We start from the raw sequence: 24,639 nt of genomic DNA on the forward strand, positions 1-24,639 counted from the left end.
GTTTTGCTAAAGATGTAAGAGTCTGTTTATTATATTCCAATCCATCCAACCGTTTGCTTACAGATTCGTTTACAAAACCTTCATCTTGGTTTCAATGCTTCGCATATGAACCTTCAAAGCCCTTCAATGTCGACGTTGACTAGAATTTCCTACGCAGACATGGTCAGCAGTAACATTACCTCTTCGGCTCCAACAACGTTCAATTGTTCGGGTGGTTTTTCAACAAATGGTTCTCAAGTGAGCGGAATAGGTCTTTCCATGTCGCCCGCTTCACCGTCAAAGTCTGCCTTGAATCCAGCGGCCATTCCGGTTTCGGCGCGACACACCAAGGGTGGCGTCATCTTGTCTGATTGTATTGCCTCTGGTGCATTGGGTACGGTTTGGAGTGGTATCTTGATCGTGGAGGATGTTCCGCAGACACATCACGCCATCGTCGCGAAAATAACCACAACAAAGGAAAAGAACGAGGAATTGTATCAGGAGGCCATGTTCTACGAAGGTATGGCGCACTTGGACCTGCCGGTTGCACGCTACTATGGCCTATTCGAGGATTGTGACGGTATGACGGTTCTGCTGTTGGAGGATGCTGGCGTGCAAGTGGATGAGTTCAATGATATAAGCGATGGTATGAAGTATGTGATCCTCACTTGGTGGTAGAAAAAAAGACTGATTAGTTCCAGGACGAAAATTTACGACGCATTTTGTCGTCTTCATGATGCGGGAATATCTCATAACGACGTGGAACCCAGAAACATCCTGTTGACGCCATCAGGAGAGGTCAAAGTCGTTGATTTCCACGTAGCTTCTGAACATAAATGTCTAGAAGATGGATGTGACTATTACAAACGACTAAGTCGATACTTGAACTTTGAGTTAGTGTAGAGGTCGTAATAATTATAGAAAGCCCTCGGAATTTGAGAATTTCAAAGACAATGAAGCCGTGACCTTTGAACAAGCTTCATTTTCGACCACGATGGCAAACTTGACCATTCTACGCAGCTATGCAACCAAATTGCCAAGCAGCCTCCCACCCTCAGTTCTCTTCAGTCACTCTGACACAACACTCACCATTTACGACGCCTTTCCAAAATCCATCTTCCACTTTCTCATCCTCCCACGCGTCCAGACCGATTCGCCACTAGACCTCTCTAGCCTGAAATCGCTCCTCAAATGCGACAAAACGCGTGCCAAAGAGGTTGTGGAGGATTTAAGCGAGGCAGCGTCGGTGTTGCGAAAGGACATCGAAGAAGAGATGGTCAAGCGGTATGGTTTCAAGTGGGGGATATGGACCGGGTTTCATGCCGCGCCTTCGATGGAGTGAGTGCTTCAGCCCGAGTCTACTTTTAATTCTTCACCAACTTCAATTCGGCGCGTACAGACATCTCCATCTCCATGTTCTCTCTGCAGACCTCTGTTCAACAAGGATGAAAAATAAGAAACACTACAACACATTTCATCCCAAACTTGGGTTTTTCTTGGATATTGACGAGGTCCTCTCTTGGTTTGACGCGGAGCCATCTTATTTTTCTTCAGTGCGTACACTTTTCATGCCAGCCGCTTCAATTTACTAAACGCATGTACTAGATGGCCAAACTGGATCCTAAGAAATACGAACCTCTTTTGAAAGAACCCCTAGAATGCTGGCGCTGTGGAAGTGAGATGAAGAACATACCCACCCTGAAAGCACATCTCCAAGAAGAATGGGACAAACAGGCGACCCAAGAAAAAGCCAAACTAGAGAGGAAACGCAAATTTGAGGCCAGGCAACATAAAACCGACGGTGATGAACACCAGGATAAGAAATTGAAACCAGAAAATGACGATGTCCATACTCCGTGATGAGTCTACTAAAACACGATATTGTACAAAGAAATGCCTATAAGCTTCTAGCGTCTGACAAAACTTGGCCTACAGTTTGCAATCATAAGCTCTACTTGGCAGCAGCAGCAGCGCTCGCCTTCAGTTTCTCAGCTCGGGACTTCTCACTGGCACGACGAATAGCCCAGGTCAACTCATAAGTCCTGACCGCATCTAGAAGGCAAAATGTCAGAACGCTCGTGCTCATAATTGACCACACTGCACTGACCATCGTACGAGCTCAATATCTGTGCCGCATCTGGATCCTCCTCGATATCCTCGATGATATCAATCAAGTTGGATACTTCGGAGAAGAAGGGATCGTCATCGGGGAAATTAATCGTTTGTTCGTGGTCGTCTCCAGGCCTACGTACGTAAAGTACAGGTTGTACATATGGGTTAACAAGCCTAGGTTAAAGAGTATCGTCAGATATTGGCGCCCAGAACAGGTAGGTATCAACTTACTTCAGAGAGTATCCATCAGCGTACACTTCCAGCTCACAGCTGTAGTTTGTACCCTGCAACGCCGCAATGTGAGTGAAACTACCAACAGCTCCGCTGTCATACTTCCTGCGATATAAATATCCGTGTGAGCAATGTGTTCATCATTCATGTACCCCAGGGCTCTTACCATGTAGCGGCGGTGACACGAGGGATTCTATTTTCAGGAGCAATCTTACTCTCATCCACCTTCATCGCAGACAGGTGACCTGCATTCTCGTCCCACTCCAACGAGTGAGCAGAAACAGTCGAGATGTCAACTTCGCCTCCAAAGTAACGCGAAAGATCACAAAAATGAGTCCCTTGTTCTACGATTGGTCCTGCGCTAATGAACCCCATATATTAATTCAAAAGGGAAATGGGGTGAACTTGCGCCAACTCACCTCTTGGACTTGTCCCACCAATCTGGCTTGGCAATGGCCTCGTATGCACAGGCGTAACGAGCGATGGTAGCCATGACCGTGAGGTTGTTGTCTTCGATGATCTGTTTCATCATCTGGACCGCCTTGAGGTATCGCAACATGTAACTGGGACCGCGTAAGTTTGATTGCAAAGTTCTGCAAGCACCCGTACCCAACGGAGCAAATAGTTTTGCTGTCACTGATAGTCTTCGCGATGGTAAATGCATCCTCGATTTCCGCCTCAGGGCCAGTCGCGATGGGTTTCTCAATGAACATAGCAACGCCAGGGAAGTACTTGAGTATCTGCATCTCGATATCGCGACCAGGCTTCAAGGTCCCACGGAACATGGGGGGACTTCCGACAATGACGGCGCGGGGCCTGTCCTTGGGCGCCATGTTCTTGACAAAGTCCTCGAGAGTCTTGAAGACACGAGTGCCCTGGTATGCAGACACGACGAAGGAGTCACATTTCTTCTGAAGAACAGCAGTCGCACGTTCAATGGCGGGATCGATAAGGGCTACGACCTTGAGGCGGGGACCAAGTTTACTGTCAAACGGAACGTGTTGATAAGGGCTGCACGGTGGGTTGGGACGTACTGTTCAAAACGGAAGGAGTGGTTCCAGGGACCCTCGTCAGAGCCTACATCGAGATAAGAATCAGATAAAAGGGTTTCCATGCCACGAGCACCAGCAACCCACCGAACATGATGTTACCAGCTCCAATGAAGAGAACGTTGAAGTCATCAGACCCCCCGACGTGAATCGCCCTGTTAATTTATGAATAAGAGACAATAAGGGATAATTAGACGCGAAAAATAACTATACGGACTTGTCCATGGGAATGAGCCTCAATGGATCAATGGAGGGGCGGCGAGAGCCAGCAGAGTAGTTAGAGCCTCTGCGCTCTGAGCCACGTCGCTCTGAGCCTCGACGGGCGACAGTAGGAGAATGAAGAGGGGAAGAAGGCATTGCGAAAGGAGACGATGGTGGTTGAGTGACAAGAGGGATTAAATTTGACAGAAGTAAGGCGAGGCAGAAACTGGGGTGCCCAGGTCACGTGAATGACATCATAGCAGAAATTAAGAAATTAATTACTGCCGGTGTTAATGTTAAATAACAGTTCGAGGTATCTAGTATTTCGATTCGTGCCAATTTCCGTATGTTATTGTACAAATAACGACCAAGTATGTATGAGTCCTTTTCTTTCTTAGGTAGATGACGGCTCAAGAATGTGTTGTTGCTTGTTCCTCTTCTGTGCCAGCTGCGCTCGCTTCCTCTCTGCCGCCTCCAGTCGGTCAGTCATCGCCTTCAGTTCTGCTTTCAACTTCTCGTTCTCCTCCGCCAACTTTTGCACGTTCGACGCTCGCTTCTTCACTTTCTCCTGGTCAACATCAGGGCTATACACCGCCAACCATCAGTATCGGACCCATCGCCACAAAGTACAGAAAGCAGCTCACTCGCTGGACCCACTGATGATGCTTGATAGGTCAAAGTCCAGGTTCGATGACATTGGGATTTCGGGAAGGAGAGGGGAAGCAGTGAGGGCTTCAGATTCGGTATCTGTGCCCAAGTGAATCGATGCTGCATCCTTTTCTGGCACACTATATGCTGTCTGATAGGTTGTTGTTGCTGCCATCTCTCGACTACTGAAGCATAAGATATATCAGCCTGAGATGCTCTCCATGATGAGCAACGAGAGGGGTACCGACGTGGGCAGATCGTCTCGAGAATCAAAACGGGAGCTCATTGCGAGAGGCAAGCAGTCGAGAAAGGTGAGGACGGGTTGACAGCACTGAAGCTGGGTGTTGGTAGTAAAGGCCAGTTGGAGAGCTTCATGGGTGTCATTGGTAACGCGTCACGCGTTCGTCACTGATCACTGATCGTCTGATCGCAAGTTGTCGACTGTCTCGTTCATGACATTTCCCTTCCGTCCTTTTCGATGCTAAATGCGCTGAACACCGGACACTTGATAATTTTTTTCTCCACTGCCTTCTTTCTCATCGCATCTTATGTTGTGCTCTTCAGTGCATTCCTCCCCTTAACGGGTATCCATGTAATACATAATCACGCCTCAACGTTACGTGTCTGATATTTTCCCCAGGTAATCGACGTCCTGGCCCTCGACACGCATTACAAGTACTTTGTTGTCTTCCTGGTGCCGACAAGCGCCTATTTCGTGATTGCCAATTGGGTCGGTTGGCAGTACTATCGCAACACTTAAATGAAGTACGCGCAGTCAACTTGAAATGATGGTTATGTCTGATCAAAAAAAAAACTCTCATTTGCAGGCCATATCCCATAATGCATGCGAGAACAAAATATGATGCATGGTGCATATACATAGCGCATATATAAAAATAAATATGTCAAATAAATATTACTCATGGAGATCTGCTTCCAATAGAATGCTGGACAGAAGCCTTGGACTTTCTCCGAACATTTTGAAGCTCGAGCCACAGCCGACTGGGTCTCTCGCTGCCGATACCACCCACAGCGTTGGATGGTGCGGGCGGGAAAGCCGGGCTACGTCCACGGAAGCCGCTGGTCGAAGATTTAGTTGAGCGAGCGGGGCTCGGCTCGCGCGTTCTACTTGATATCCCGGAGCGAGCGGGACTCGTTTCTGATCGCGGTTTGGAAGGAAGTAGACTCCTTCGCACCCCAAATGGCCTTGGCGGGCTAGGTTCCCGATCCACGACAGAATCGAACGAGTGGCGTTCGACGCGGGAACACATTTCGAAATGGTTGTGAAGGTGTTCCTTCCGGACGTGACACCGTCGGTCGACGTGGGGTGCTGCTGGCCGTTGGCAATCGAAGCTGTCGTGCGCGTCTGCACAAATAAACATTAGACCCCAATCTGGAAAATGCTTGACTTCCGGTACTCACGCAACTGCTTTTCGGGCAAGTTTTGTACGATGCGCCTGAACCCAGTTGTCAAGAAATCTTTCTAAAAAGAGATGAGTACAGCGGAGATTTACTGAGTAAAGCGCACGTACTTAGTGTATTCTTCCTGTCCATCTCGCGGGCGTCCTTGGCACGCATGGCCCGAGGCATTTGACTAGCCCAAGTTTTCCAATACTTCGCCTTGATATGACTTGCGTGAAATCGAATGGCAGGCAATGACTATTTCTTGCATCAGGCCGAAAACTGAGGACAGCAAAAATGGCTTTCGCGTACCTTGGTCTTGGCTCTCCATGCATTGAGTGCATGACGTAGTGCATTTTGCTGAGTTCGAATGAGGAGTTCATATTCCTGCTTATTTGATTAGAAAAATGAACAGAACTCGGATGAAAGTGACACTCACAATCGGCCGAAGTTGGTCATCTTTAAATTTGTCTCTCCACTTCTCCCATGTCATTTGCATGGTGGCAAGCTTAACTTCATCTTCTCGCCGCTGTAAAAGAAGCCTTCTGTGGCGAGCTGCCCGGGCTGCAGCAAGCCATTGATGAAAAATGCGCCGAATATTATCTGTACCGATATCAGCGCCAGAGCTAACTAGAAGTGGATGAAATGAAGGTCACCTTCTCTTTTTACGTCTCGATAGACTTCCATGAGACTAAGCTCCTCGCCGTGACGGATATATATTCGCTTCCACTTATTAAATGCAGCCCTTTCCGTGCTGTCAGACCGACTTCTTTCATAAAGGAAAAGAGGGTGCTCACTGGAGGATGCCTACTTCATGTCGCTGAGTCACTTCAAGTTCCTGCAGCTTGACGGCGATGACATGGTTGGTCCACTGCGTTAACGCCGATCGAAGAATTCTCTGCGAAAAAGATAAGCCGATAGTAACATAATGAAGAACCAAAACAAACGTGTCGAACTCGAGTCTCAAAGAGAGTGCACTCCTTATGGCGCCTGGCATGCTCAGCCCAAACTGAAGAAAAGATATCAGAATCCCCGCAGTTGCTAACATCAGCCTCTCGTACCTATAAATAACTTCCGGAGTTTCTGGACTTTGAACGCTTGAAGCTGGCGTTCTCTTTGCTTGTCATGGTGCTTCACTTTCATAATATTCCAAGCACGCCGCATAACAAAGAATTTCTCCATGAGACGCGATTTTTTCATCATCTTGAGTTGCTCGTGCCATCGAATACGCCATATCAAAAGCATTCGGGAACAAAGATGAGACGAATCATATTGAACTGCGAACAGATGCGAGTTCTGATGGGTCGACAAAACCTGTCGCCATGTGTGGAAGGTTTTGCGAGCCGTAAGTGTTGACTGCGCATAGAATGAAGATGCAATCTCTGGAGCGATATTAGTTCCCATAGAAAGACCAAACTTTATAGACAAACCTTCCCGAGCACGTTGCTCCTGCAATTGCTGTTTCCATACTAACCAGGTACTTTTGATTAGTCGCACTGCCTTAACCCTCTCGAGCAAGCGCCCTCTTTCACGGGCTTTCCACACCCTTGTGATAGCGCGAAGAAGGACATCGTCCTGCCTAGCAAGATGCTTATCCGCACGGCTTTCCATGTGCTACATTAAAGTAGTCATAAGATGTTATGAAACGCAATAAACTTTTTTTAAGGCACATACATGTATAGATAATTGTGCGGCTTTCCATCGTCGCATGACTTTTTTCATCACAACGAGATTGCAGTATTCCTCCGCTGAATATAGGATCATTCCTAAAGAGAATAGATGGACGAATTAGATGCGTCTTAGGAGGTGATATAAACTCACATCTGTTTCTGCCAGATTTTCATGACTTGTTTTTTGACACTGTTGTCCAACTTGTCCCGCAATTATTCTCTCAGCCGCACACAACTGTGTCATCTGCCGCCAGTGAGACCAACACCTCTCGAAGGCATGCTCGGCTCTGGCATGCTGCACCTCATCGGCGACATCCTCTAGACCATCAAGTGCATATAACTTGCCTTTCCAACGCTGAAAGCAGCGGAGAGACAGTCTCTCGTTGTAGTGCTGATCGGAAAGATGCGACCTGTATGATTGACGCCATTTAGCCCAGGCATCTTTCCTCAGCCTTTCTTCTCGCTTAGTACGGACAATCTTCATCTTTGATCGCATTGAACTTCGCCAGTTCTCGTGCTGTTTGCCGACAAGACTGCGTCTCCAGCGGGAAAAAGCTCGTATCATCTGGTGTTTATCCGCTACCGCATCAGCGGTTTGACACGTTCGCCGGTAAGCTGCCAGACGACTGCTCCAACGTTGAAGAGTAAGACGCATAACAAGATTGTCGCGAGCGTCTTGGATTTGATCATTTGTAGTCTGCATAGATTAGCAGAGAGTTAAGATGTTTGACTGTGCTGGACTTACCATAATCCACTGGAAGCCTTGTTTCCAGACATCCCAGCACCGTTCGATGAGCCTAAGCCGGCGGAAAGTGTCCGCGTCCTGTTCATCGCGCAACATGTCAATCTTCTTCCATGGGTCATCTTCACTGATGACGCTAGCCTTAACGGGTAGAACTGCTGGCTTGCTGTACGGTACCGGTGTATCGCTTGTGGGTTTGGGCCTGGTTCGAGATAACGGGCTCTGATAATGTTGCCGGTGTATCAAATGATCATTACCAGCAGCGTTATATGCAGGGGGTGTAATCATGCTATCGCCGGCCATATCGGACTCTGAAGATCCGAAGAGGCTGAGGCGCTGGCGGCGTTGGCGAGGTGGTGGCATTAAGTGGGATGGTGGTGGAGAGGGAGGTGGCGGCATTTCTCCAAAGTCAAGACCGAGGGAATTGGCGGTGATGTCGGACGGTGGTGGAGACTGCCGCCGCCGAGCACGAGCCCGCATCAAGACCGGGTGATGGTAAACAGCATCTATCGCGTTTTCTTCTGCGGTTTCAGCTTGTTCGGATTCATCTTCGTGAGAATGCAACGTAAAGGAATCGTCGTCGCGTGGAGGAGGCTTGGAACGGACAATAGCACGTTCTGGCGGTGGTCGTTGGCGGGCAGGTTGACTACTGCCAGTGCGAGCCATCGTGGGCTTGCTTTTCTGAACATATCCTTGTTGCTCCTTAACCATTTCCCATTTGTCGGCCCAGCTTCCGCCCTTCAGGGTTCCCAGCTTCAAGAGCTTGCCGTAGTAGACGACCTCGTGAGGATCTAGCCCTCGCTCCTGTAGGATATCACTGTATGCCTTGAATACAGTGAGGAAGGTGGTCGCTGATGCGCCTGCACGGTCAATAATGGCGTCCAACAGATCAACATCGTCTTGAGATAGACCAGTGAGCTCGGGTACTGGAGGAGCAGAACGCGACGAGGCGAGAGACTGGGTGATAGACTGGGCGAGCTCAGCAACCTTGGAAGGAGGAGAAGATCTTGCAGGTCGAAAGGCCGACATGGCAGCGAGGCAAGGACATACGATAACAGGCGCCTTCGCTGGCACTGACGAAGTCGACAGCAAGTATGTAACAACAATTTCCCTCGTAAGGAATCCTTGTTTAGGGCAACGTGACATAAGCGTGACCGTAAGCGCGCCGTAAGGGCCGAAACCCGACGGCCATGCCCGATTCGATCAAGGTCCGCATGCAAGTTAAGATTTCAAGTCTCATTAGATTTCTCCATTAAGTAGCAATGGTGAGGGTCGGTAGTACTACAGTGTTGTACATGATACATGATGCGAGAAGAATCAGAAATATACGGGTAGTGCCGCAGATGCCTGGGACTCTGTCGGACAGTATGGACATTTCACCCGTCTATACGTGTAACAGAAGCTTGAGAAACGAAGCTAGGAATGCATAGACCCACTTACCCTCCGGGTTTACTCAGTTTCTGTAAGCTATCTCTAGCTATAACATGACCACATGCCATCATCATCGGTGGATTTGATTCGGTGGACTGTTCCTTAGAGACTGGGCATGTGAAGATTGAATGGTATCTGTTCTCTGAGGGAACGGGTATTTCAATCTATTTGAAAGTTAAAGGTACGCTGCGGTCAAAATAAGTATGATATACACATACCGGTAACTCATCCGCTTGGCTCCATTCACTCTTACGCTCCCGCATTACGCGTTTTCCCTTTTCTATCTTCGCCAGGGCGCCACCTCCACCGATTTCCGTTACAACATTAAGCGGTACCTGTTTACTCATCCCTAAACTGGCACAATACTCCTTAGCGAAGAGGGGTTCCAGGTCCCAGTGCAACGACGGCGATGCCAAATCAGCATATGGAGAGGTCTTTAGACGGGACAACGGCAGGAATGCGAGGCAAGCCATCAGGCGCTTGAATTCATCTTCGTGATGATCGTAAAACATTCGCATTGAAGAGTTTGCATATGCGAGCGCCGGACGTGGGTCTGGGGGATGTGAAGATAACAGAAGCCGAACATACTGGGAACGATGTAGATAGAACTCTAAAGGAGATGCCCGTGATTTCAGAAAGTCCCGGTTTTCTCTCGCCCATCTTTGAAATAATCAGCACGTGGATTGATGAAGAACAACATGAACCATACTGAAGTGCCGGACCCGTGTCTTGATCCTTCAGGGCTTGTAGAATCCTATGAAGGTCGATGAATTGCTCTCGCAAAACACTCGGAATATCCGTGTTGGATTCCTATCATTGTATCTTCAATACAGTGCAGAAGACGGACGAGTCTCAAGCTTACTTCTAGAAGTGTCTGGGCCGTGTCGAACTGACCGGTGCGTAGGAAGTGTAGGACTACGGTTCGCTCCAGTGCAGCAACGGACTCTTCAGATGTGAAGAGATTTGGGTAAGAAGGCAGTGTACTAGTGAATTTCTTCGGAAGACTGAGCATTCTTTCGATGACTGAGACCGACCGCTCGTACCTTTTCCAGGGCTTTCCCAAGGCGAGACATTGAGGAATAAATCTCTTTCTGTCGTTCATCGATGTCCTTTTTCCTTGATTCCACAATACGCGATAAATTGATGCGTGCATCCTCAGGTAAGATGTCTTCTACGCAAAGTTGTCTGGCAGTGCGGAGAGAATCGAGAAGTGAGTCCAAGGAGTCAGAGATGGAAGCAGATTTCGCCTTGGCTGAGGAGTCGCCAGTAAGCTTTTCCAGTTTGGTGAGTTCCTTTAAAGCAGCTTCCATTGTCTCCGCGGTGAATAGAATAGAATGTCGATTGACACAAGACAAGAACGACAGGCGTCGGACCTCAGACCTGGCAGTCGGTGTATCGGTCCGATCACGTGGATGATTTGGATCAAATTTCTCTAAACTTCTTGCTTGTCCACAACTTGTCCAAGTACATTCAACATGCCTCGTTTCGTCACTGGTGATTCCTTAGGAAACATCAAGTCCTTGGAATACTCTGTTTCTGGAAAAAAGACAGAGTTGACTCTGCTCTCCGAGGGCCCCCAAAAGTCTGAAGAAAGGTCAAATCCTATCCAAGTTTTGGCCGTTGACTACAAACCGGAATCAGCAGTGGTATATACCTTTTTTACATCTAGAATTCTGCTAGGGCTTTATCTCATCTGCTCAAGAAAAGGTGGCCGCTGCGTATGGAGATGGATCTGCCTCCACATACTCCCTAGAGGATTACACTCTCACCCCATTGCACCACTGGACGGAGAACCGTCTGAAAGCAAATCAAAAATATGTTGGATTGTCTATAGCGTCCCAGTTCGTCCATTTTCCCTGTTTCAGGATCCGCCTTGACTCGCAACAGGGGAATATTTACCTGCACATCAAATGGAGCTCTGAGAATGACACCACGTTTTAGCGCAGAAAGCGAAGCTCGTGCCGAATCACGTATTGCACTTCTCCCTACCCGACTTCATTCATGGAAATTAGCAGTGGATCAAGAAACCTTTGCTTATGGCGGTGACGAAGTTGACCTATCATTATGGAATACTGAACAAGCGCTCCAGCAACTTTCTACCGCAGATGTTACCTCTAAAAAGAGGAAACGTAATGTTGACCTCTTCCCTGGTGAAATATGGCGAGCCAAAAATGTGAGTAGCATTAATTCTCCCCCAATTCCTAGATTTATTACCTCTCATTTAGGTCTCTAATGATTCGCTTAGTCTGCGACAGCCCATACGAGTCACTTCCCTGGCATATTTATCTGCAGAATCCCCGCATCATTTACTGGTCGGAACTCAGCTTGGGCATTTAAGACGATACGACACGCGAGCGGCCCGTCGGCCTGTAGCCGATTGGACAGGCATAGTTAAAGCCGGAGGCGTTCAAACAGTGGAGAAAGGGTTCTCAGACAAGTCTGTGTTTGAATTTCTTCTTTCTTGCAGTTCTCTTACTTTTCATCATCAGTGAGGCTTTTGTCAGCGATAACGGGAACAGCATGTTTTCAGTTGATCTTCGCACCGGCCGCGTGCTTTACGGTTATCACGGTTAGTGTCGCGTTCTAGCTAAGATTGGACAACTGTGTTTACCACTTGTAAAACAGGGCTATCAGGTACAGTTTCATCAATAGCCCCCTCGCCTGCTGTACTAGCATCGGCATCCTTGGACCGATATTTTCGATTGCACAGCACCGTACCGCCGCCTTCTGAAATTGGTCGAAACTCTGAGGACAAAGGACAGATTTTGGACAAGGTTTATTCGAAAAGTATACCCACTGTTGTTGTTTGGGATGGAGATACGACCGACGCGTCAAAAGCGGATGCATCTGCTGGCAATGAAGACGATGCTGTCTGGGATGCCATGGAAAACATCGGTGAACGTGATGATGATAGTGACAGTGAGCTCAACGAGCTCAACGATAAAAGGCGACGAAAAGTATCACGCAACTGAAGCGCATATTACCACACTGTGTATAAAGAGCATCTGTAGATCGTCGATTTAACATCGTGTGGCTCATTCACAAGCTTTTCCCATTTCGAGGAAATCCAGAATACTAGCATTCAGCCAAAAGTTGAATTCTTAGAATCGGCGCTAATTTTACGCTGTCAAACAAAGAATGCAATCATGATAGACCGATAAATGAATTTGTCGGGAAGATCGGACGCTACAGCTCTTTTGCATTAGTTGAAGGCCCATCCCTATCTCCATCACAAATACTCTCCAACATCTCCCGTAAATCCGTCGAGGAGAACAAGGTCCGTCTCAACGCACCAGCATACATATTCCACACAACATCCCTAAAGGAATCATACTCCTCTAGGACTTGATCCTGCACAGGACGAATCAAAACTTTCACGGTCCGGTCGTCTTCCAGATAAAGCTTCAAACGGACAACGTTAGCCCTCAAGTCCCGCTCGCATGCAGTTCGAAAATTGTCATTTAGTTCCTCTGCAGCAGCTTGTGTAGCCCATTCCTGTGTAGTCAGAGGGGCACTGGCAGCATCTTTTGTCCGCCAAGCCGTGTTGAACTCATCGACACGGTCTACCCACTCATGTAGTGGGATGCATATTGAGTCGGCACATTCAGATATGGCCTCTTTGCATGCTCGTCGTAGCTCGTGATCGATTCCCTGGAAATTCAGTCAGACGCAGGCAAGGACAGCAGGGTGACAAGAATGTTACGTGTTTGGCACCTCTGATACTGCCGTCACCCCGCGGCATGCCCAAAGTGGAGAACAAGGCATCTGGGAGAAGTGCAGTGGTTTTATTCAGCAAAGACGACAGCGTGTCTATAGCGAACTGTAAGATAACGTGGCAACAGTTCAAAGAAGGAAACTTACCGGTGACGCCAGAAAAGTTGATGCTGGGATCATAGTCTCTTTGCACGAGGTCCAGATTGTTCGTGATTTCCTTCATGATGAGGAGGTGACGGATAAGAAAAAGCTGTCCATCAAGACGGCTAGTTGGAGGGTTCTTGAGTTTAAGTGCCTCAGATGCTGAAACAAGGGACTGTCGACATAGACTGAGAGCTTCTTGTGCAATATCTTCGAAGATAGCCGGCTGCATCGAGCCATTAATTGGATGTGAAGAAAAGTGTGAAAGGGGCACACCTTCACAAAGTCATGAAGTTGCGACAGAACCCAGACAGTCTTCTGTAGTGTAGGAAACCAGGTGTCTTGCTTGTCCAGCGATGGTGTCTTGAATATTTGGCTGATAGTTTCCTTTTCTTTTATGTCTGTTACCGAGACTGGCTTTCTTGCATCTGAGCATATTGCAATCAGTCACATGTTGACTATCACTGAGAACGGCGTACCTAAGAGCTTATCTGGATAGGCTAGGTCCTCTGGTTTTAGCACATAGTATCGTATATCTGACTGAATCACCGATTGTGCTTTGAAGAATAGCCGAGTTTGAGCATCCTGAAGGACCATCTGCAGAAGTTGGCTGATATGCAGCCGGCTGAGCCCGTGTTTCTTTCTCGGCCTATCCAGGTCTAAATTGAGTTCCTCATCCTCATCCTCTTCATCCTCTGATAGATCAGGAACGTCAAGCACCATGAGTGCCTGTAAGACCGTGCACACTTCACACAGCGCCGTGAGCCTAGGCTCATGTAAAATTCGAGGCCGAAGGTCATCGTAAAGGTAATCGCAGAGGTTTTCAAGATACTGGCTAGAATCCGGTAAAGAATAGTAAACAACGAATAATGCGTGTACTTACTACAGCTGGTCTTCTCCCGAGTTGAAGAACTCCCGGAACAGATTAAATTCATCCAGACATAGCTGTTTGAGATAGCTGCATCCCGACCGACTCTGAAAATAAAATAAGCAGGAGGGTTGACGTAGTGATGGGCAATACTACTCGCCAATTCTACTAGCTCCGTACGAGTGGGATCTAGTCCTTTGATCTCTTCCATCAGACGAGTTACCAAGAGTGATTTGCGCGCACTAAAGTAGGCACTGTGACATTCTGATAGCAAGGACGAGAGTTCATCCTTGTGGGCAAATGCGCGACGTTCCAATTCTCCGAGGAGAGGAGCTAACTGGGGCGACACACTTCGGAAACGCGTGTAAAGCAGATGCATCTGAGCCGTCGACGAAACATCTTTTTCTGACAATCGCTTTGAAATGTCTGCTGATAGCGCGCGCAAAGATCCTACGAAATACATCTTGATGAGCGTCATGGCGCGTGTCATACATTGCTGAAAGCGAAGTAGATAGATCTCGGCTTCCCGGAAATGACGCTGAAAGGCAACGTGAAGGACAATGTATGTATATGGGCAACCAGAGACATACGTGGGCCTTGAGATAATCAATACAGATGTCGACCCGTTCCACCATATACAAGAAGTCTGCCTGAAGCACAAGCGACTCTCCGGGATGGTTGAGCATTCTAGTGGCATGCTCAAGCTCCTGAAAGTACTCGAGACGCGCACCAATATCGTTTGTTAATGCTAGAAGTCGGTCCTGAACACACTGATCAGCATTCACGAAAGCCAGGTAGAGTTTGTACCGCTCACTCGTTCCTCCAGCAGTCGCTCACATGCGTCTTTCAGACTCTTGCCGCCTTCTTCGACACCACGCCAGCCCTCCAGCATCCCATCCACTTCTTTGTCGATTTCGTCGACGTGGTCAATTAGTTTGTCGCATGTATCCAGGTGCTCGGAGACGCTAGCAACGTATGCTCGAAAATGGGCCTCCTGGCTATGAGCAACAGAACGGTCAATAAGCGCAAACCAGTCGTAGAACTGTTGCGGCGTTTGGACAGGTTGCTTGGGGTGTAATGCATGGGTCGACAAGGCCAGTCGTGATGAATTCGGTGTACTTGGACGAGAACTTGGAAGCAATAATTTGTTCTTGGGGGTCGACGGTCGTGAGGGACTCTTCTCATCGGCGCTGAACTGAAGAAAATGATAAGGCAAGGCGTCAAAATATCTGTTCTGTGACGCACCTTGACAGGTAGAGGTGGTCTCTCGCTTGCAGCCTTTATGATGCCAACACTTCTGATCTCGACGTCGCTCAAGGGTGCTCTTGCTTCCCATTCCTCGACATTTATCGTTGGTCGAACTGGTGAAGGTGCATTCAATGGTACAGGGCCCCGGCGTGGTGCCGTTCTGTTAGCCATGACATAGTCTAATGAAGGTGGAAGGTGGCTGTGCCAATTATTCGTTCACTGGTCTGCTATACAACTATAAAAACTAGAAAATAACTGTACTGTACAAATCAAGCTCCTCGGCCAATAACGCTACGCCAAGTGTGCGCCTTTTCGAACCCGTTCCTTCCGGTTTGATCTGTGCCAACACAATGAGTACACTAAAATGAAGAATCAAGTACGTTGCTTACAATCAATGAGTGTATTCTGTATCTCCTCACGAGTAGTCATCACAAATGGTCCATACTGAAACACGGTTTGATCCAAAGGCTCTCCTGCGACCTATTTTCCGAAGCCGATGAGATAAACACATTTACATCTGGGAAGAATACCAACCAGTATAAATTCGGTATTATCGTCTCCAGCTTTTACTAAAACCCCGGTCGATTCTGGCTCGCTCGACAGTGTAATTGTGTGAAATGCATTGGTAGCAATCGTGTCGTTTCCAACGGTAACAGATCCCTTCCAGACTGGGAGGCTACGTCAGAAGAGGGACGTATGTGTACTTCTCCACTTACTGTAGATAAAAGCAGTCCAACCAGAAGCTGGGAAGCTGAGTGTGAGTGCAAGCAACGAAACACAACGGACACCTACGGATGTCCTGGAAGATCGTCGTATCCTTCTTGTCAAAAATGACATGGAAATACCAGCAACCCCCAAGAGGTCTTACTGGCGATTCGACGCCATGACTCTTGCCGCTGATTATCTTGATCCTGACGTTGCCATCTTCACCCTCTGGATATGCAGTAGGAATCCTGTGGGCACAAATTTATAACTTGATATCAGAAGTGTCAAAGCCATGCACGTACTGCTCAGGTCCCAACTCCTGGTACGATGGATCCACCATTTTATGCTGGAAAGGAATAGTTAGTACATTTAGGCCGTGCCAGAGACTGGTGATACCCACCTCTTTCGGAAGATCTATCCATAATTGTAGGCCCCGGGGGTCGGGTGCACCGTTGGCATGAACGGGCATCTCAGCATGTATGATGCCCTTTCCAGCACACATCCATTGAACTCCACCTTGTTCTAATGGAAGAGATTAGCACAAGTAACTCGCCCAGCAATGGAATGGCTTGCCAATAGTACCCTTGTGCCCTGCAGAGTCCTCGTGGCGACTTGTCCTGTGCAGGTTAAGGTGAGACATCACATCGAAAGAGCGAGTATTTAGTCCTTACCCCTCCAACATGTACGTGACTGTAGCCTGCCCACGGTGCGGATGATCAGGGAAGCCCTAGCACAAGTCCTTAAACAAGGAGTAGCACTTGAAAATGCATGAGACTCACCGCTCCTTGCGATACATGGAAATGGTCAAGCATCAGGAAGGGAGTCAGATTCCTGAGAGTCATGGAACCGATGCTCCGCCTAACCAGAGCTCCAGCGCCCTAAAACACAAAAAACAGATAAGAATTTGCATCAGGGGAAATCAGGGGTAGCACACCTCTGGCGTTTCCACAGCCAAAACTTTCTTTGCTACACTTCGAGATATTGAAGCTAAAGCCATCGTGTCAGTACTGAGACTGTGTGGGGAAAATAGGAAGGATAGGAGAGTGATGATCGTCACAGAAAGAACAGGAAATTTATACATGCAGCATAGCTAGCCACAATGCACTTAAATGTGAAATGCATTGATCAGCAACGTCAGAGCAAGAGAAAAACATTCCTGATAAGGCTCGATGACGATCACATTACACGAATCTGCTGACACCAAGACTCAGATATTATTCAGCCACACTACGCAGCTCATGGATATTCGTGCTTTGCATTATTATACATAACTTGGTCATTACATTGTGCACATCTTATATGTCACACAACGATGACGCGTATGTCTAATCCTTCAAAAATTTCACCGTTGATTACTTGCTTGAATTCCGTCTTGCTTCCCTAATCTCTTGAGCTAGTAGTGCATCGGGATCCCTACCACGGACCTCAGGAAGCAGGAGAGAAAAGGCTAGGAATCACTTGAGTTGAAGTCCTCCTGAGAGAACTTATGGTTCACGTACCGGCACCAGCAATACAGCACCCAACGAAGACTGAAATCCGCCTTTAGTGTCGCATTATCTTAAAAAAGGATGGATGAGACTCACTCCAGAGAACAGCAGGCGTCCCGATGTCTTTGCTAAGGGTATTGAATGCAAGGGCAGATATGATGGCGCCAGCCTTGCCGCAAGCAGCACTGATACCATGAGCGAAGGCGCGGAAGCGCGTCGGGAAAACTTCAGCTGGATAACACTAACGACAAGATCAGCACATAACACGTAACTAATTATCTTCACGGCTCACGTATGTCGTTCTATAAGAAAGATTGGTTCAAGTCAAGTGACCCAGATCTTCACAATATGTAACAACGTACGTGTTCGCTCCAAAGTTAAAGAAGAACTGGGAGTCAAGAGTCAGAAAGAGGGGCAGAGCAGTCGAGAAGCACAAAGCATACCTGCAAGAATGCAAAGCAGACGATAAAACCAGCACTGCTTAGCGAATAGAACTTTCCAGCTAGAATTCCCACTTAAAGAAGGTTTCATCAGACAAAGGCAACACGCAAAACAGACAGTTGCTCACAAAACAAAGCAGCCATCAAAAAACCCTGGATCTGAATCCATTTCCTCCCAAGCTTTTCAATGGTAAGGACGGATACATAGTAGCCTGTCAAGTTGAACAATACTTCAATAAAGAACTTCAAGAAATGAACAAGACATCTACTGACCGGGAACGAAACCCAGAGCGGTAATGATAATCCCACCAGTAGAAACTTTGAAAAGCTTTTCCCAGGGTGTCCCGCTACTGCCGTCAAATCCAATCTGCTGAAGAACGACATTTTGGTTCAGGTTTATGCCGTAAAATCTACAAAGGTGTCAGGCCGGACATTTCGGGATAAGATGACACGTACGCTATATCAAGTAAGAACCAGCAGACACATGTTCCAATGAGGTGTTTGGCATGTCGCCATTCCGAGAAATATTGGAGGAATTCTTTGAAGTGAGCCTTCTTAGTTGCGACGATGTCAGGATCTTCCACAGAGCTTTCTGCTGAGCTGTCCTTCTCCTTGATATCGCTGGCGGCTTCGGCTTCCTGTTGAGCCTTCTTGATCTGTTCGATGTCATCGGTTTCGGGCTGCTTCTGAGACTCGATGAACCGTGTGGATTCAGGAAGTGTCAGGCGCTGGTAGAGGGTTCCGAAGGCAGGAACAAGCGAAATGCCGACAATAATGCGCCATACTACAAAGAGAATGAGATGCTAGCACACCCGCTGGATATCAAACGGAACATGCCTCCATCCACTTTACTAGTTTCTCCCTTGGTATCCATGACAGGCTTGTAAGCGGCGAGGACAATTATAGTTATCAAGCTGCCTGCAAGGGAACCCCATCCCTGATTCGCGAAAATGTACGCCAGAAGTGTGCCTCTCTTGCAGATGTTAGCACGATCAGAGGTGATCGACGCGGACATGGGATAGTCTCCTCCAACGCCAACGCCTAAAAGGATACGGAATACACCTAGATAAATGAGACAGCTGTCGGGCGGTAAGGATCCTATATAATGCAGGTTTTAGTTTCATCAGTGATACGTCGAGAACGCGTACCAGTAGGCGTAGTCAAGCATAGTATTGTGGCAAGAATGATGAGCATGAGCTCTTTGCCATCTGCGTCCAATCAGACAGCGGCACTCCGTATTCAGCGACACGAATACGTACATATTGCTTTTCTTCCTAAAGCGTCCGCAAGATACCCTATTTGCCAAGAACCGTATGAGCAGTTTGAAGACTGAAAGTGGGATAGATATCCTCACCAAATGCAAATTGCCCGATGACACTTCCGATGTTTGCGCCTGCTTTCATGAAACCTTCTAGGTTGGCGGGAAGCGAATTCCCGTCATAAAGACGGTATTTAAGCATCGTAGCCACAGGCTAGAGTTATGATGAGAACGGTAACGGCCTGGTAAGGATGGGATACTCACATTAATGATAAAAAGATCATAAGCTTGGAAGACGATATGTCAACTGGTGTAGATGCGTGCACATCAACGATACGCACCATCTAGGAAGAATCCAACCTGATAGGAACGTCGTCAGTTGTGTTCCAAGCTTTAGTATTGCGACAATACTCACTCCAGCAATTCCCAGTAGCTTCACCTCAGTATACGTAAGGATAAACGGCGGCCTTCCATCTTGTTCGGACTCCTCCAAGGCGGACCTGTTGGGAACACGGACAGGCTCCGTGTCCATCGTACGAGCATCAGTAGAAACGCCAGGCATGGTAGTCAGCTATAAGAATCTGTTTCCAGCGGTCAGGACAGCAGGATATTTATCGCAGTGGCAACGACGCACGTTCTCTGAGCTGAAATGCTACTCGTGATGGTGGGTGGAGCGAGACTGCTGATTCGTAAATTATTGGTCGTGTGCCGGTAAAATACATCCCTGAAAAAAAGCCATCGGCAGGATCGGCTGTTGATGGGATCAGAACCGATCCGACTTCCGCGTACACCGAGACTTACTTCCGTCGCTATTTTTGGCATCGAGCAGGAGAAAACCCGTGCCGCAGCTGGCATGTGGACCAAGCACACATGGGTCACCTTGATTCTAGCCCGGCAATCCGCAAGCGACGCCTCCAAAGGCCATACGGCTCAGGTAGTAGACTCTAGTAGACTTCTTCCCTCCAGTCGCTCCTTCAAATTAGAATATCAGTCACAACTATACATGGACAATCTACAGTGAGTCCCAAATTCTCTGCAACCGAGTCCGAGGTCCTAGTGCTGCCTGTGCGGCCAAAAACTGTTCCTCTTCTTCGTTTATGGAATCCAATCCTGTTACTAGATCTACATGTTCAGGCGGAATTTGTTTCGTCCTGTAGTAGAGCTTGTACCCCACGTACAGGACAATAAACACCGGTATGCCGATATAGGACGTGATAAAAGTGTCAGTCGTGAAAGGTATGAATGTATCATATCCCTTGAAGAAGGTGATGATGCATGTTGCGACGAGTGCAAACCAGCTCCCAAAGGGCTGGAAGGGCGCCTTGTATGGCAATTTGTCTCGGGACATGCCTTGAGCTTTGAGCGCTTTCATGAATGCCCTGAGAAATTTGTCAGAGAGTCACAGCAAAGAACGTCGTCATGACAGTCTTACAGATGAGCGATACAAATACATATCCATGTTATTGCGCCAAATGTAGAAACGAGGTTGACGAACCATGTGAAAACTGTGAGAATAATTAGCACTTGGACAGGCTTTTCGCAGATCTTATCTCACCTTTGGCACTTGATGAGCTGACATTGAGATATACCAGACCACAAAACATGGTGCAAAACGCCGATGCAACATACGGAACACCCAGGCGATTCACGCGAGTGAATATTTGGGGGGCCTTCCCCTCCGCGGCAAGGGCATAAAGAGTACGCGAACCGATATACAGATCTGAATTGGCCGCACTCATGACGAAGATTAGAATAGCAGCATTGATGATATGGTTTAGAACTCGAATGCCGACCAAAGTAGTAGCTATGCCAAAAATAAACGTCTTTTCTAACTGTTACGAAAATAGACTCACCAACTACAAACGGCGAAGCAGCAGCTAGTGGGGCGATTGTCTATGAGACTCTAACAACAGACAAAATAATAAGATACAGACCTCCCGTTTTGGCGCTAGTAGCAACGAACAAATCGTTGGCCGTGCTGGGAACGATGAGGCCAATAACGAAGACTCCTCCTACATAGAATACGAGGATACGCCAGAACGTACGTCTGATAGCGATGGGAATATTGCGACGAGGGTTTTCGGCCTGCGCACATCTCTCTAAGTTTTGAAATCAAATCGGACAATGTAAAGACACAGACCTCTCCGACTGTAACCTGAAGCGCCTCTGTTAGTACAATACAAGATCACGGAGATGAAAGGCATACACCAATAAGTTCAGTGCCGATGAAGGCGAAGAGAGCATTGGTCAAAGTAGCCCAAAATCCAAGGAAGATTGACAGGTGCTCGTTGTGAACTTGGGATAAAAGATAGTGTCCCATAGGCCCATCTGGATGCTGCCAATAGCGGAAGCCAATACGATCGTGTTGCGGATTTCCACCTACATCAAGCACGTCATTTCAACATGATGGGGATAATAGAATCCCAGAGCATACCCAAGTCAATGATGATACCCATCAGCAACAACCCAATTAAAGATATTACTTGAAGCCGATGTCAGATGAAGACCTGGGTGACGACTGGAGAAACCTCCCACCTTTGATACTCGAGAACCAAAATTCAAGCTCTCCAAATACACGAACTCCGAGCATATTCACAACAAAAACTAAATTAAAAGGTTAATACTGCTGTTCCCATCAGAAGCGGACCTTTGCTTACTGAAGGCAATAAAAATAGCTGTTCCAGTCAGCAAAGCTGAATCTTCAATACTATATCGGGACTTACTCATCCATATGGCAATGTGAACTGCTCTAGTCCAGTATTGTACGACAACTCCGGCGGCGTTGATATTGTTTGGCGTTACTATAAGCTAAAGGCGTCTTGAGTCCGACGATAGGCCGAGAAATCGCAGTACCCACATATTTCATGAGATAATTATAACCCAATGCAAACCCCAGTGCAGGATCGACAAATCGAGTTGCGTAGCCGGAAAAGCCTTTTTTATGCGGGAGATAGGCAGCCATCTCTCCGAGAGCGATCATGACCATGTAGCATACAATTCCGACGAACGAATAGCCCAGAAGAAGACCAAGAGGCCCTCCTCTTCGAAGCGCCGTACCCGACCCACTACAGAAACATCAGCTCAACTGGCCGAGAAGTAAAGAAAGACACAAACATGATCAGCCCTGTACCAACGGCGCCACCGAGCTAGGAAACGGCTTTAGTTACAGTCAAGTCCGAATATAAGTTGCAAGAATGCCAGCGTACAGCTATCATGGATATCTGCCGGGCCTTGAGACCACGGTGAAGAGTGCTCTCGGGGGGCGGCTCGTGAAGATCCTCCTCATAGTAGCCGTTGTTCTGGTTGCTGATAGAGCTGACGGAGTTGTCGCGGACGTCCTTCTCAACCTTTTCAACGTCGACCATGGCTGGAAAGCAGAAGATGGTCGGAGGAAGACAGGTAGCGCGGGCGGCGCTTTATGTAAGGATCAAACAGTGTTTGAGCAAATTGAAAACTTCATCATCAGGTCAAAAGAACTCGAACTTGTCGCCGACCGCCAAGCTGATCGATCACAAGATCAGTACAGCCGCCACGTCCAAACGCTCCAATTTGCTTTGGTCGATTGCATTGATTTCGCTGCCAAGCCACTGTTGCACAGGGAATCCATATGGATACTCGCACTTGGCTACTACAGTTATCAATTAACGAGGAACAGCAGTTACAGCACCGATAAGTACTCTTCCAACACCTTTCTTTCAATGCATTCGAATGACGCCTTTAGACGCCAGTATTTAAAACGCTCACGAGCATCAACGCCATCTCATTTCAGCTGCCAGTATGTCGGTTCGTATGCTCCCTCACATCGCGTTACAACTTATGTCTGATCTCGCGCCTAGCAATTTGTCCAAACCGTTCTGCCGGTATCCCACTTGCAAATCTTTCAGATTGCGCTACAAGGGGTACGATAAGCGCGAAGTGCTAGACGTGGTAACAATCAGGACGGACCATAACTTTCTCGTAAATTGACAGCATCTGGATTGTTCTTATCGTCCAAACCTGCACGCAGTAGTCTCTTGACGCTCAGCAGGGCGGTGGGATCAAGACCCTCGAGCTCGCTTTGCAAATGACGCCGGATTGCAGCATGGAACTCGTCAGCGGATGATGAAGGAAATATTTTGCTTCGGTGATGGATCCGGAGTCATCAGGGTCCGAATACAACGTTAGTATTGAAAGTTACGTACTTGATGAAACCACATTGAACAAGCTCCTCCGCAGTCAGCTTTTTACTCCAGAGAAGTACCTCGTTGGCCTTTGCCACCCCCACTGTGGATAGAATTTCAGCATGGAAGTGACGCGGAGTCGGCCATCAAACTTACTCCGATTTGCAAAGGTAACGCTGGCGCCTCCTTCGGCAACAAGACCTGTGTGCACACCATCAGATATGGCCGTTAGTCCGGCGAAACCTTCATTGACTGACCTAAAAATGTGAATGGCACAGAGAGCCATGCTTCTGGAACACTGTAAATAAAGTCGAAGTGTCCGAGGAAGGCTGAAGAAGATTCATAAGACCAGTGAACTATGAAGTTTGTCGAAGATAAACTCGCCCGCCGAGATGCCTATGTTCGTCAGAACGATGTCTTATTTAATAAAGCATGTCAAGATTAGAACATAACATTTACCCATCACTGGACCATTCAAAGCAGCGACAAGGATCTTGGAGTGAGAATACAGCTGTTAACGTTGAGATATTCACAATTAATCAGTATTCTCCATCTTAGAACTCACAGCCCGTCCACAATCGGTTGTAGTGTGTGCCACATTACTTAAAAACGCGTTCCGTTGCGAACCAGACACAAAAGGGCGCGCGCCCTTGACATTAGTACCGCTAGCGCAGGGCTCATTAACACCTCGCGTAGCACAAGGAGCTCACAGGATCCATACGCGCAAAACCACTTCCCGGTAGCTAATTGAATAGGACTGATGCTCAGCATGTAACAACCATTCTACTTATATAGGCACTCACCCTGCCATACCGTTACAAGCACGTCATCTCGGAGATCAATATCTCTGAGAGCATTCGCAAAAGCTTCGTAATCTGTTTGAAGACGACTATACAAGTGATTGCCATACAGACAGCATGAAGAGCGCCTACCTTCAACTGTAATGGCATTCAGGCTCTTCGGACGGTTCAGAGTTACTGTGGCTATCCCTTGAGAGATTTCAACGACAACTTCACTCATTTCGATGAGGAATGGGAATAGAAGAATAAGCACTTCGAATTATCGGAGAAAGAAATTGCGGGTAAAAAGGTTGCCGGAACCCGGTCAATATTCGAACTCGAAATGGTCTTTCAGCAACGTTCCAGTAGAGGAAA

General features: G+C 47.7%; 12 protein-coding genes across 12 annotated transcripts; 3 read left to right on the plus strand and 9 right to left on the minus strand.

Moving 5' to 3' along the window:
* Positions 1–258: 258 nt before the first annotated feature.
* EV420DRAFT_1641865 (uncharacterized protein) lies at positions 259–882 on the plus strand (the record flags this gene model as incomplete). The annotated part of the gene is made up of 2 exons (XM_060477293.1): positions 259–632; positions 681–882. The coding sequence occupies 2 exons, from the start codon at positions 259–261 to the stop codon at positions 880–882; spliced, it is 576 nt and encodes a 191-aa protein (XP_060331865.1).
* Positions 883–973: 91 nt separating this feature from the next.
* On the plus strand, positions 974–1,752 carry EV420DRAFT_1228160 (HIT-like domain-containing protein; the record flags this gene model as incomplete). The annotated part of the gene is made up of 3 exons (XM_060466524.1): positions 974–1,317; positions 1,379–1,532; positions 1,585–1,752. Coding segments are annotated over 3 exons (666 nt in total), but the record flags the coding sequence as incomplete, so codon positions are not given.
* A 57-nt stretch (positions 1,753–1,809) lies between these two features.
* Positions 1,810–3,756, minus strand: EV420DRAFT_1537115 (putative oxidoreductase C terminal-domain-containing protein). Its single transcript, XM_060472920.1, has 9 exons — positions 3,589–3,756; positions 3,459–3,526; positions 3,357–3,399; positions 2,932–3,306; positions 2,742–2,885; positions 2,489–2,683; positions 2,323–2,427; positions 2,087–2,265; positions 1,810–2,031 (listed from the first exon to the last, which is right to left on the minus strand). The coding sequence occupies exons 1-9, from the start codon at positions 3,726–3,728 to the stop codon at positions 1,931–1,933; spliced, it is 1,350 nt and encodes a 449-aa protein (XP_060331867.1). The 5' UTR covers positions 3,729–3,756; the 3' UTR covers positions 1,810–1,930.
* Positions 3,757–3,758: 2 nt separating this feature from the next.
* EV420DRAFT_1537119 (uncharacterized protein) lies at positions 3,759–4,657 on the minus strand. The gene is made up of 2 exons (XM_060472921.1): positions 4,217–4,657; positions 3,759–4,156 (listed from the first exon to the last, which is right to left on the minus strand). The coding sequence occupies exons 1-2, from the start codon at positions 4,393–4,395 to the stop codon at positions 3,967–3,969; spliced, it is 369 nt and encodes a 122-aa protein (XP_060331868.1). The 5' UTR covers positions 4,396–4,657; the 3' UTR covers positions 3,759–3,966.
* Positions 4,658–4,963: 306 nt separating this feature from the next.
* On the minus strand, positions 4,964–9,157 carry EV420DRAFT_1537125 (uncharacterized protein). The gene is made up of 14 exons (XM_060472922.1): positions 8,037–9,157; positions 7,469–7,988; positions 7,296–7,387; positions 7,052–7,235; positions 6,683–7,003; positions 6,569–6,630; positions 6,419–6,519; positions 6,278–6,366; positions 6,061–6,224; positions 5,934–6,008; positions 5,753–5,879; positions 5,643–5,703; positions 5,488–5,586; positions 4,964–5,435 (listed from the first exon to the last, which is right to left on the minus strand). Exons 1-14 carry the CDS (start codon positions 9,060–9,062, stop codon positions 5,141–5,143), a joined length of 3,216 nt encoding a protein of 1,071 aa, XP_060331869.1. The 5' UTR covers positions 9,063–9,157; the 3' UTR covers positions 4,964–5,140.
* Positions 9,158–10,837, minus strand: EV420DRAFT_1537127 (CTLH/CRA C-terminal to lish motif domain-containing protein). Its single transcript, XM_060472923.1, has 6 exons — positions 10,508–10,837; positions 10,327–10,458; positions 10,174–10,274; positions 9,683–10,124; positions 9,474–9,628; positions 9,158–9,417 (listed from the first exon to the last, which is right to left on the minus strand). The coding sequence occupies exons 1-6, from the start codon at positions 10,772–10,774 to the stop codon at positions 9,351–9,353; spliced, it is 1,164 nt and encodes a 387-aa protein (XP_060331870.1). The 5' UTR covers positions 10,775–10,837; the 3' UTR covers positions 9,158–9,350.
* A 76-nt stretch (positions 10,838–10,913) lies between these two features.
* Positions 10,914–12,586, plus strand: EV420DRAFT_1537129 (uncharacterized protein). Its single transcript, XM_060472924.1, has 6 exons — positions 10,914–11,110; positions 11,172–11,305; positions 11,352–11,637; positions 11,690–11,901; positions 11,954–12,033; positions 12,090–12,586. Exons 1-6 carry the CDS (start codon positions 10,940–10,942, stop codon positions 12,434–12,436), a joined length of 1,230 nt encoding a protein of 409 aa, XP_060331871.1. The 5' UTR covers positions 10,914–10,939; the 3' UTR covers positions 12,437–12,586.
* Positions 12,587–15,621, minus strand: EV420DRAFT_1537134 (Sec34-like family-domain-containing protein). Its single transcript, XM_060472925.1, has 10 exons — positions 15,433–15,621; positions 15,002–15,382; positions 14,778–14,948; positions 14,348–14,725; positions 14,203–14,294; positions 13,799–14,154; positions 13,596–13,747; positions 13,326–13,545; positions 13,168–13,274; positions 12,587–13,115 (listed from the first exon to the last, which is right to left on the minus strand). The coding sequence occupies exons 1-10, from the start codon at positions 15,604–15,606 to the stop codon at positions 12,651–12,653; spliced, it is 2,496 nt and encodes an 831-aa protein (XP_060331872.1). The 5' UTR covers positions 15,607–15,621; the 3' UTR covers positions 12,587–12,650.
* EV420DRAFT_1537138 (RmlC-like cupin domain-containing protein) lies at positions 15,622–17,278 on the minus strand. Its single transcript, XM_060472926.1, has 11 exons — positions 17,075–17,278; positions 16,920–17,018; positions 16,812–16,867; positions 16,714–16,757; positions 16,541–16,662; positions 16,443–16,486; positions 16,228–16,388; positions 16,152–16,178; positions 15,970–16,103; positions 15,825–15,915; positions 15,622–15,772 (listed from the first exon to the last, which is right to left on the minus strand). The coding sequence occupies exons 1-11, from the start codon at positions 17,219–17,221 to the stop codon at positions 15,705–15,707; spliced, it is 993 nt and encodes a 330-aa protein (XP_060331873.1). The 5' UTR covers positions 17,222–17,278; the 3' UTR covers positions 15,622–15,704.
* Positions 17,279–17,492: 214 nt separating this feature from the next.
* EV420DRAFT_1268676 (phosphate transporter) lies at positions 17,493–19,857 on the minus strand (the record flags this gene model as incomplete). The annotated part of the gene is made up of 15 exons (XM_060467459.1): positions 17,493–17,587; positions 17,640–17,669; positions 17,724–17,868; positions 17,986–18,015; positions 18,071–18,141; positions 18,196–18,279; positions 18,341–18,477; positions 18,524–18,851; positions 18,896–19,165; positions 19,216–19,275; positions 19,327–19,362; positions 19,422–19,539; positions 19,590–19,612; positions 19,667–19,685; positions 19,741–19,857. The coding sequence occupies 15 exons, from the start codon at positions 19,855–19,857 to the stop codon at positions 17,493–17,495; spliced, it is 1,563 nt and encodes a 520-aa protein (XP_060331874.1).
* Positions 19,858–20,337: 480 nt separating this feature from the next.
* Positions 20,338–23,183, minus strand: EV420DRAFT_1675112 (dicarbixylic amino acid permease; the record flags this gene model as incomplete). Its single annotated transcript, XM_060479139.1, has 14 exons — positions 22,532–23,183; positions 22,440–22,471; positions 22,183–22,390; positions 22,049–22,133; positions 21,983–22,000; positions 21,861–21,929; positions 21,760–21,807; positions 21,532–21,704; positions 21,466–21,480; positions 21,260–21,410; positions 21,179–21,202; positions 20,881–21,129; positions 20,758–20,830; positions 20,338–20,704 (listed from the first exon to the last, which is right to left on the minus strand). Exons 1-14 carry the CDS (start codon positions 22,688–22,690, stop codon positions 20,338–20,340), a joined length of 1,671 nt encoding a protein of 556 aa, XP_060331875.1. The 5' UTR covers positions 22,691–23,183.
* On the minus strand, positions 23,078–24,616 carry EV420DRAFT_282939 (ClpP/crotonase-like domain-containing protein). Its single transcript, XM_060481525.1, has 10 exons — positions 24,418–24,616; positions 24,289–24,360; positions 24,207–24,228; positions 24,051–24,150; positions 23,945–23,996; positions 23,743–23,814; positions 23,642–23,686; positions 23,507–23,588; positions 23,271–23,443; positions 23,078–23,215 (listed from the first exon to the last, which is right to left on the minus strand). Exons 1-10 carry the CDS (start codon positions 24,503–24,505, stop codon positions 23,133–23,135), a joined length of 789 nt encoding a protein of 262 aa, XP_060331876.1. The 5' UTR covers positions 24,506–24,616; the 3' UTR covers positions 23,078–23,132.
* Positions 24,617–24,639: the final 23 nt, after the last annotated feature.

This window comes from Desarmillaria tabescens (genome assembly GCF_030435595.1).
Source record: "Desarmillaria tabescens strain CCBAS 213 chromosome Unknown EV420scaffold_14, whole genome shotgun sequence".
Lineage (NCBI taxonomy): Eukaryota > Fungi > Basidiomycota > Agaricomycetes > Agaricales > Physalacriaceae > Desarmillaria > Desarmillaria tabescens.

Coding starts and splice junctions, on each gene's coding strand:
- EV420DRAFT_1537115 (XM_060472920.1), bottom strand. CDS start 3,728: ATGCCTTCTTCCCCTCTTCATTCTCCTACTGTCGCCCGTCGAGGCTCA. Junction 3,400..3,458: donor AGCTGGTAACATCATGTTCG/GTGGGTTGCTGG, acceptor ATCTCGATGTAG/GCTCTGACGAGGGTCCCTGG. Junction 2,266..2,322: donor GCTGATGGATACTCTCTGAA/GTAAGTTGATAC, acceptor TCTTTAACCTAG/GCTTGTTAACCCATATGTAC.
- EV420DRAFT_1537119 (XM_060472921.1), bottom strand. CDS start 4,395: ATGGCAGCAACAACAACCTATCAGACAGCATATAGTGTGCCAGAAAAG. Junction 4,157..4,216: donor ATCATCAGTGGGTCCAGCGA/GTGAGCTGCTTT, acceptor GGCGGTGTATAG/CCCTGATGTTGACCAGGAGA.
- EV420DRAFT_1537125 (XM_060472922.1), bottom strand. CDS start 9,062: ATGTCGGCCTTTCGACCTGCAAGATCTTCTCCTCCTTCCAAGGTTGCT. Junction 5,587..5,642: donor CTTGCCCGAAAAGCAGTTGC/GTGAGTACCGGA, acceptor TTATTTGTGCAG/ACGCGCACGACAGCTTCGAT. Junction 5,436..5,487: donor TCACAACCATTTCGAAATGT/GTTCCCGCGTCG, acceptor TCGGGAACCTAG/CCCGCCAAGGCCATTTGGGG.
- EV420DRAFT_1537127 (XM_060472923.1), bottom strand. CDS start 10,774: ATGGAAGCTGCTTTAAAGGAACTCACCAAACTGGAAAAGCTTACTGGC. Junction 10,275..10,326: donor CGGCCCAGACACTTCTAGAA/GTAAGCTTGAGA, acceptor ATACAATGATAG/GAATCCAACACGGATATTCC. Junction 9,418..9,473: donor AAACTGAGTAAACCCGGAGG/GTAAGTGGGTCT, acceptor TTACACGTATAG/ACGGGTGAAATGTCCATACT.
- EV420DRAFT_1537129 (XM_060472924.1), top strand. CDS start 10,940: ATGCCTCGTTTCGTCACTGGTGATTCCTTAGGAAACATCAAGTCCTTG. Junction 11,111..11,171: donor ACAAACCGGAATCAGCAGTG/GTATATACCTTT, acceptor GCTCAAGAAAAG/GTGGCCGCTGCGTATGGAGA. Junction 12,034..12,089: donor CGTGCTTTACGGTTATCACG/GTTAGTGTCGCG, acceptor CTTGTAAAACAG/GGCTATCAGGTACAGTTTCA.
- EV420DRAFT_1537134 (XM_060472925.1), bottom strand. CDS start 15,606: ATGGCTAACAGAACGGCACCACGCCGGGGCCCTGTACCATTGAATGCA. Junction 14,726..14,777: donor TTGATTATCTCAAGGCCCAC/GTATGTCTCTGG, acceptor GTTGCCTTTCAG/CGTCATTTCCGGGAAGCCGA. Junction 13,116..13,167: donor GTATCAGAGGTGCCAAACAC/GTAACATTCTTG, acceptor CTGAATTTCCAG/GGAATCGATCACGAGCTACG.
- EV420DRAFT_1537138 (XM_060472926.1), bottom strand. CDS start 17,221: ATGTATAAATTTCCTGTTCTTTCTGTGACGATCATCACTCTCCTATCC. Junction 16,179..16,227: donor GACGATCTTCCAGGACATCC/GTAGGTGTCCGT, acceptor TCAGCTTCCCAG/CTTCTGGTTGGACTGCTTTT. Junction 15,916..15,969: donor ATAATACCGAATTTATACTG/GTTGGTATTCTT, acceptor TTCGGAAAATAG/GTCGCAGGAGAGCCTTTGGA.
- EV420DRAFT_282939 (XM_060481525.1), bottom strand. CDS start 24,505: ATGAGTGAAGTTGTCGTTGAAATCTCTCAAGGGATAGCCACAGTAACT. Junction 24,229..24,288: donor GCTTGTAACGGTATGGCAGG/GTGAGTGCCTAT, acceptor CTATTCAATTAG/CTACCGGGAAGTGGTTTTGC. Junction 23,444..23,506: donor GTTCAATGTGGTTTCATCAA/GTACGTAACTTT, acceptor CCATCACCGAAG/CAAAATATTTCCTTCATCAT.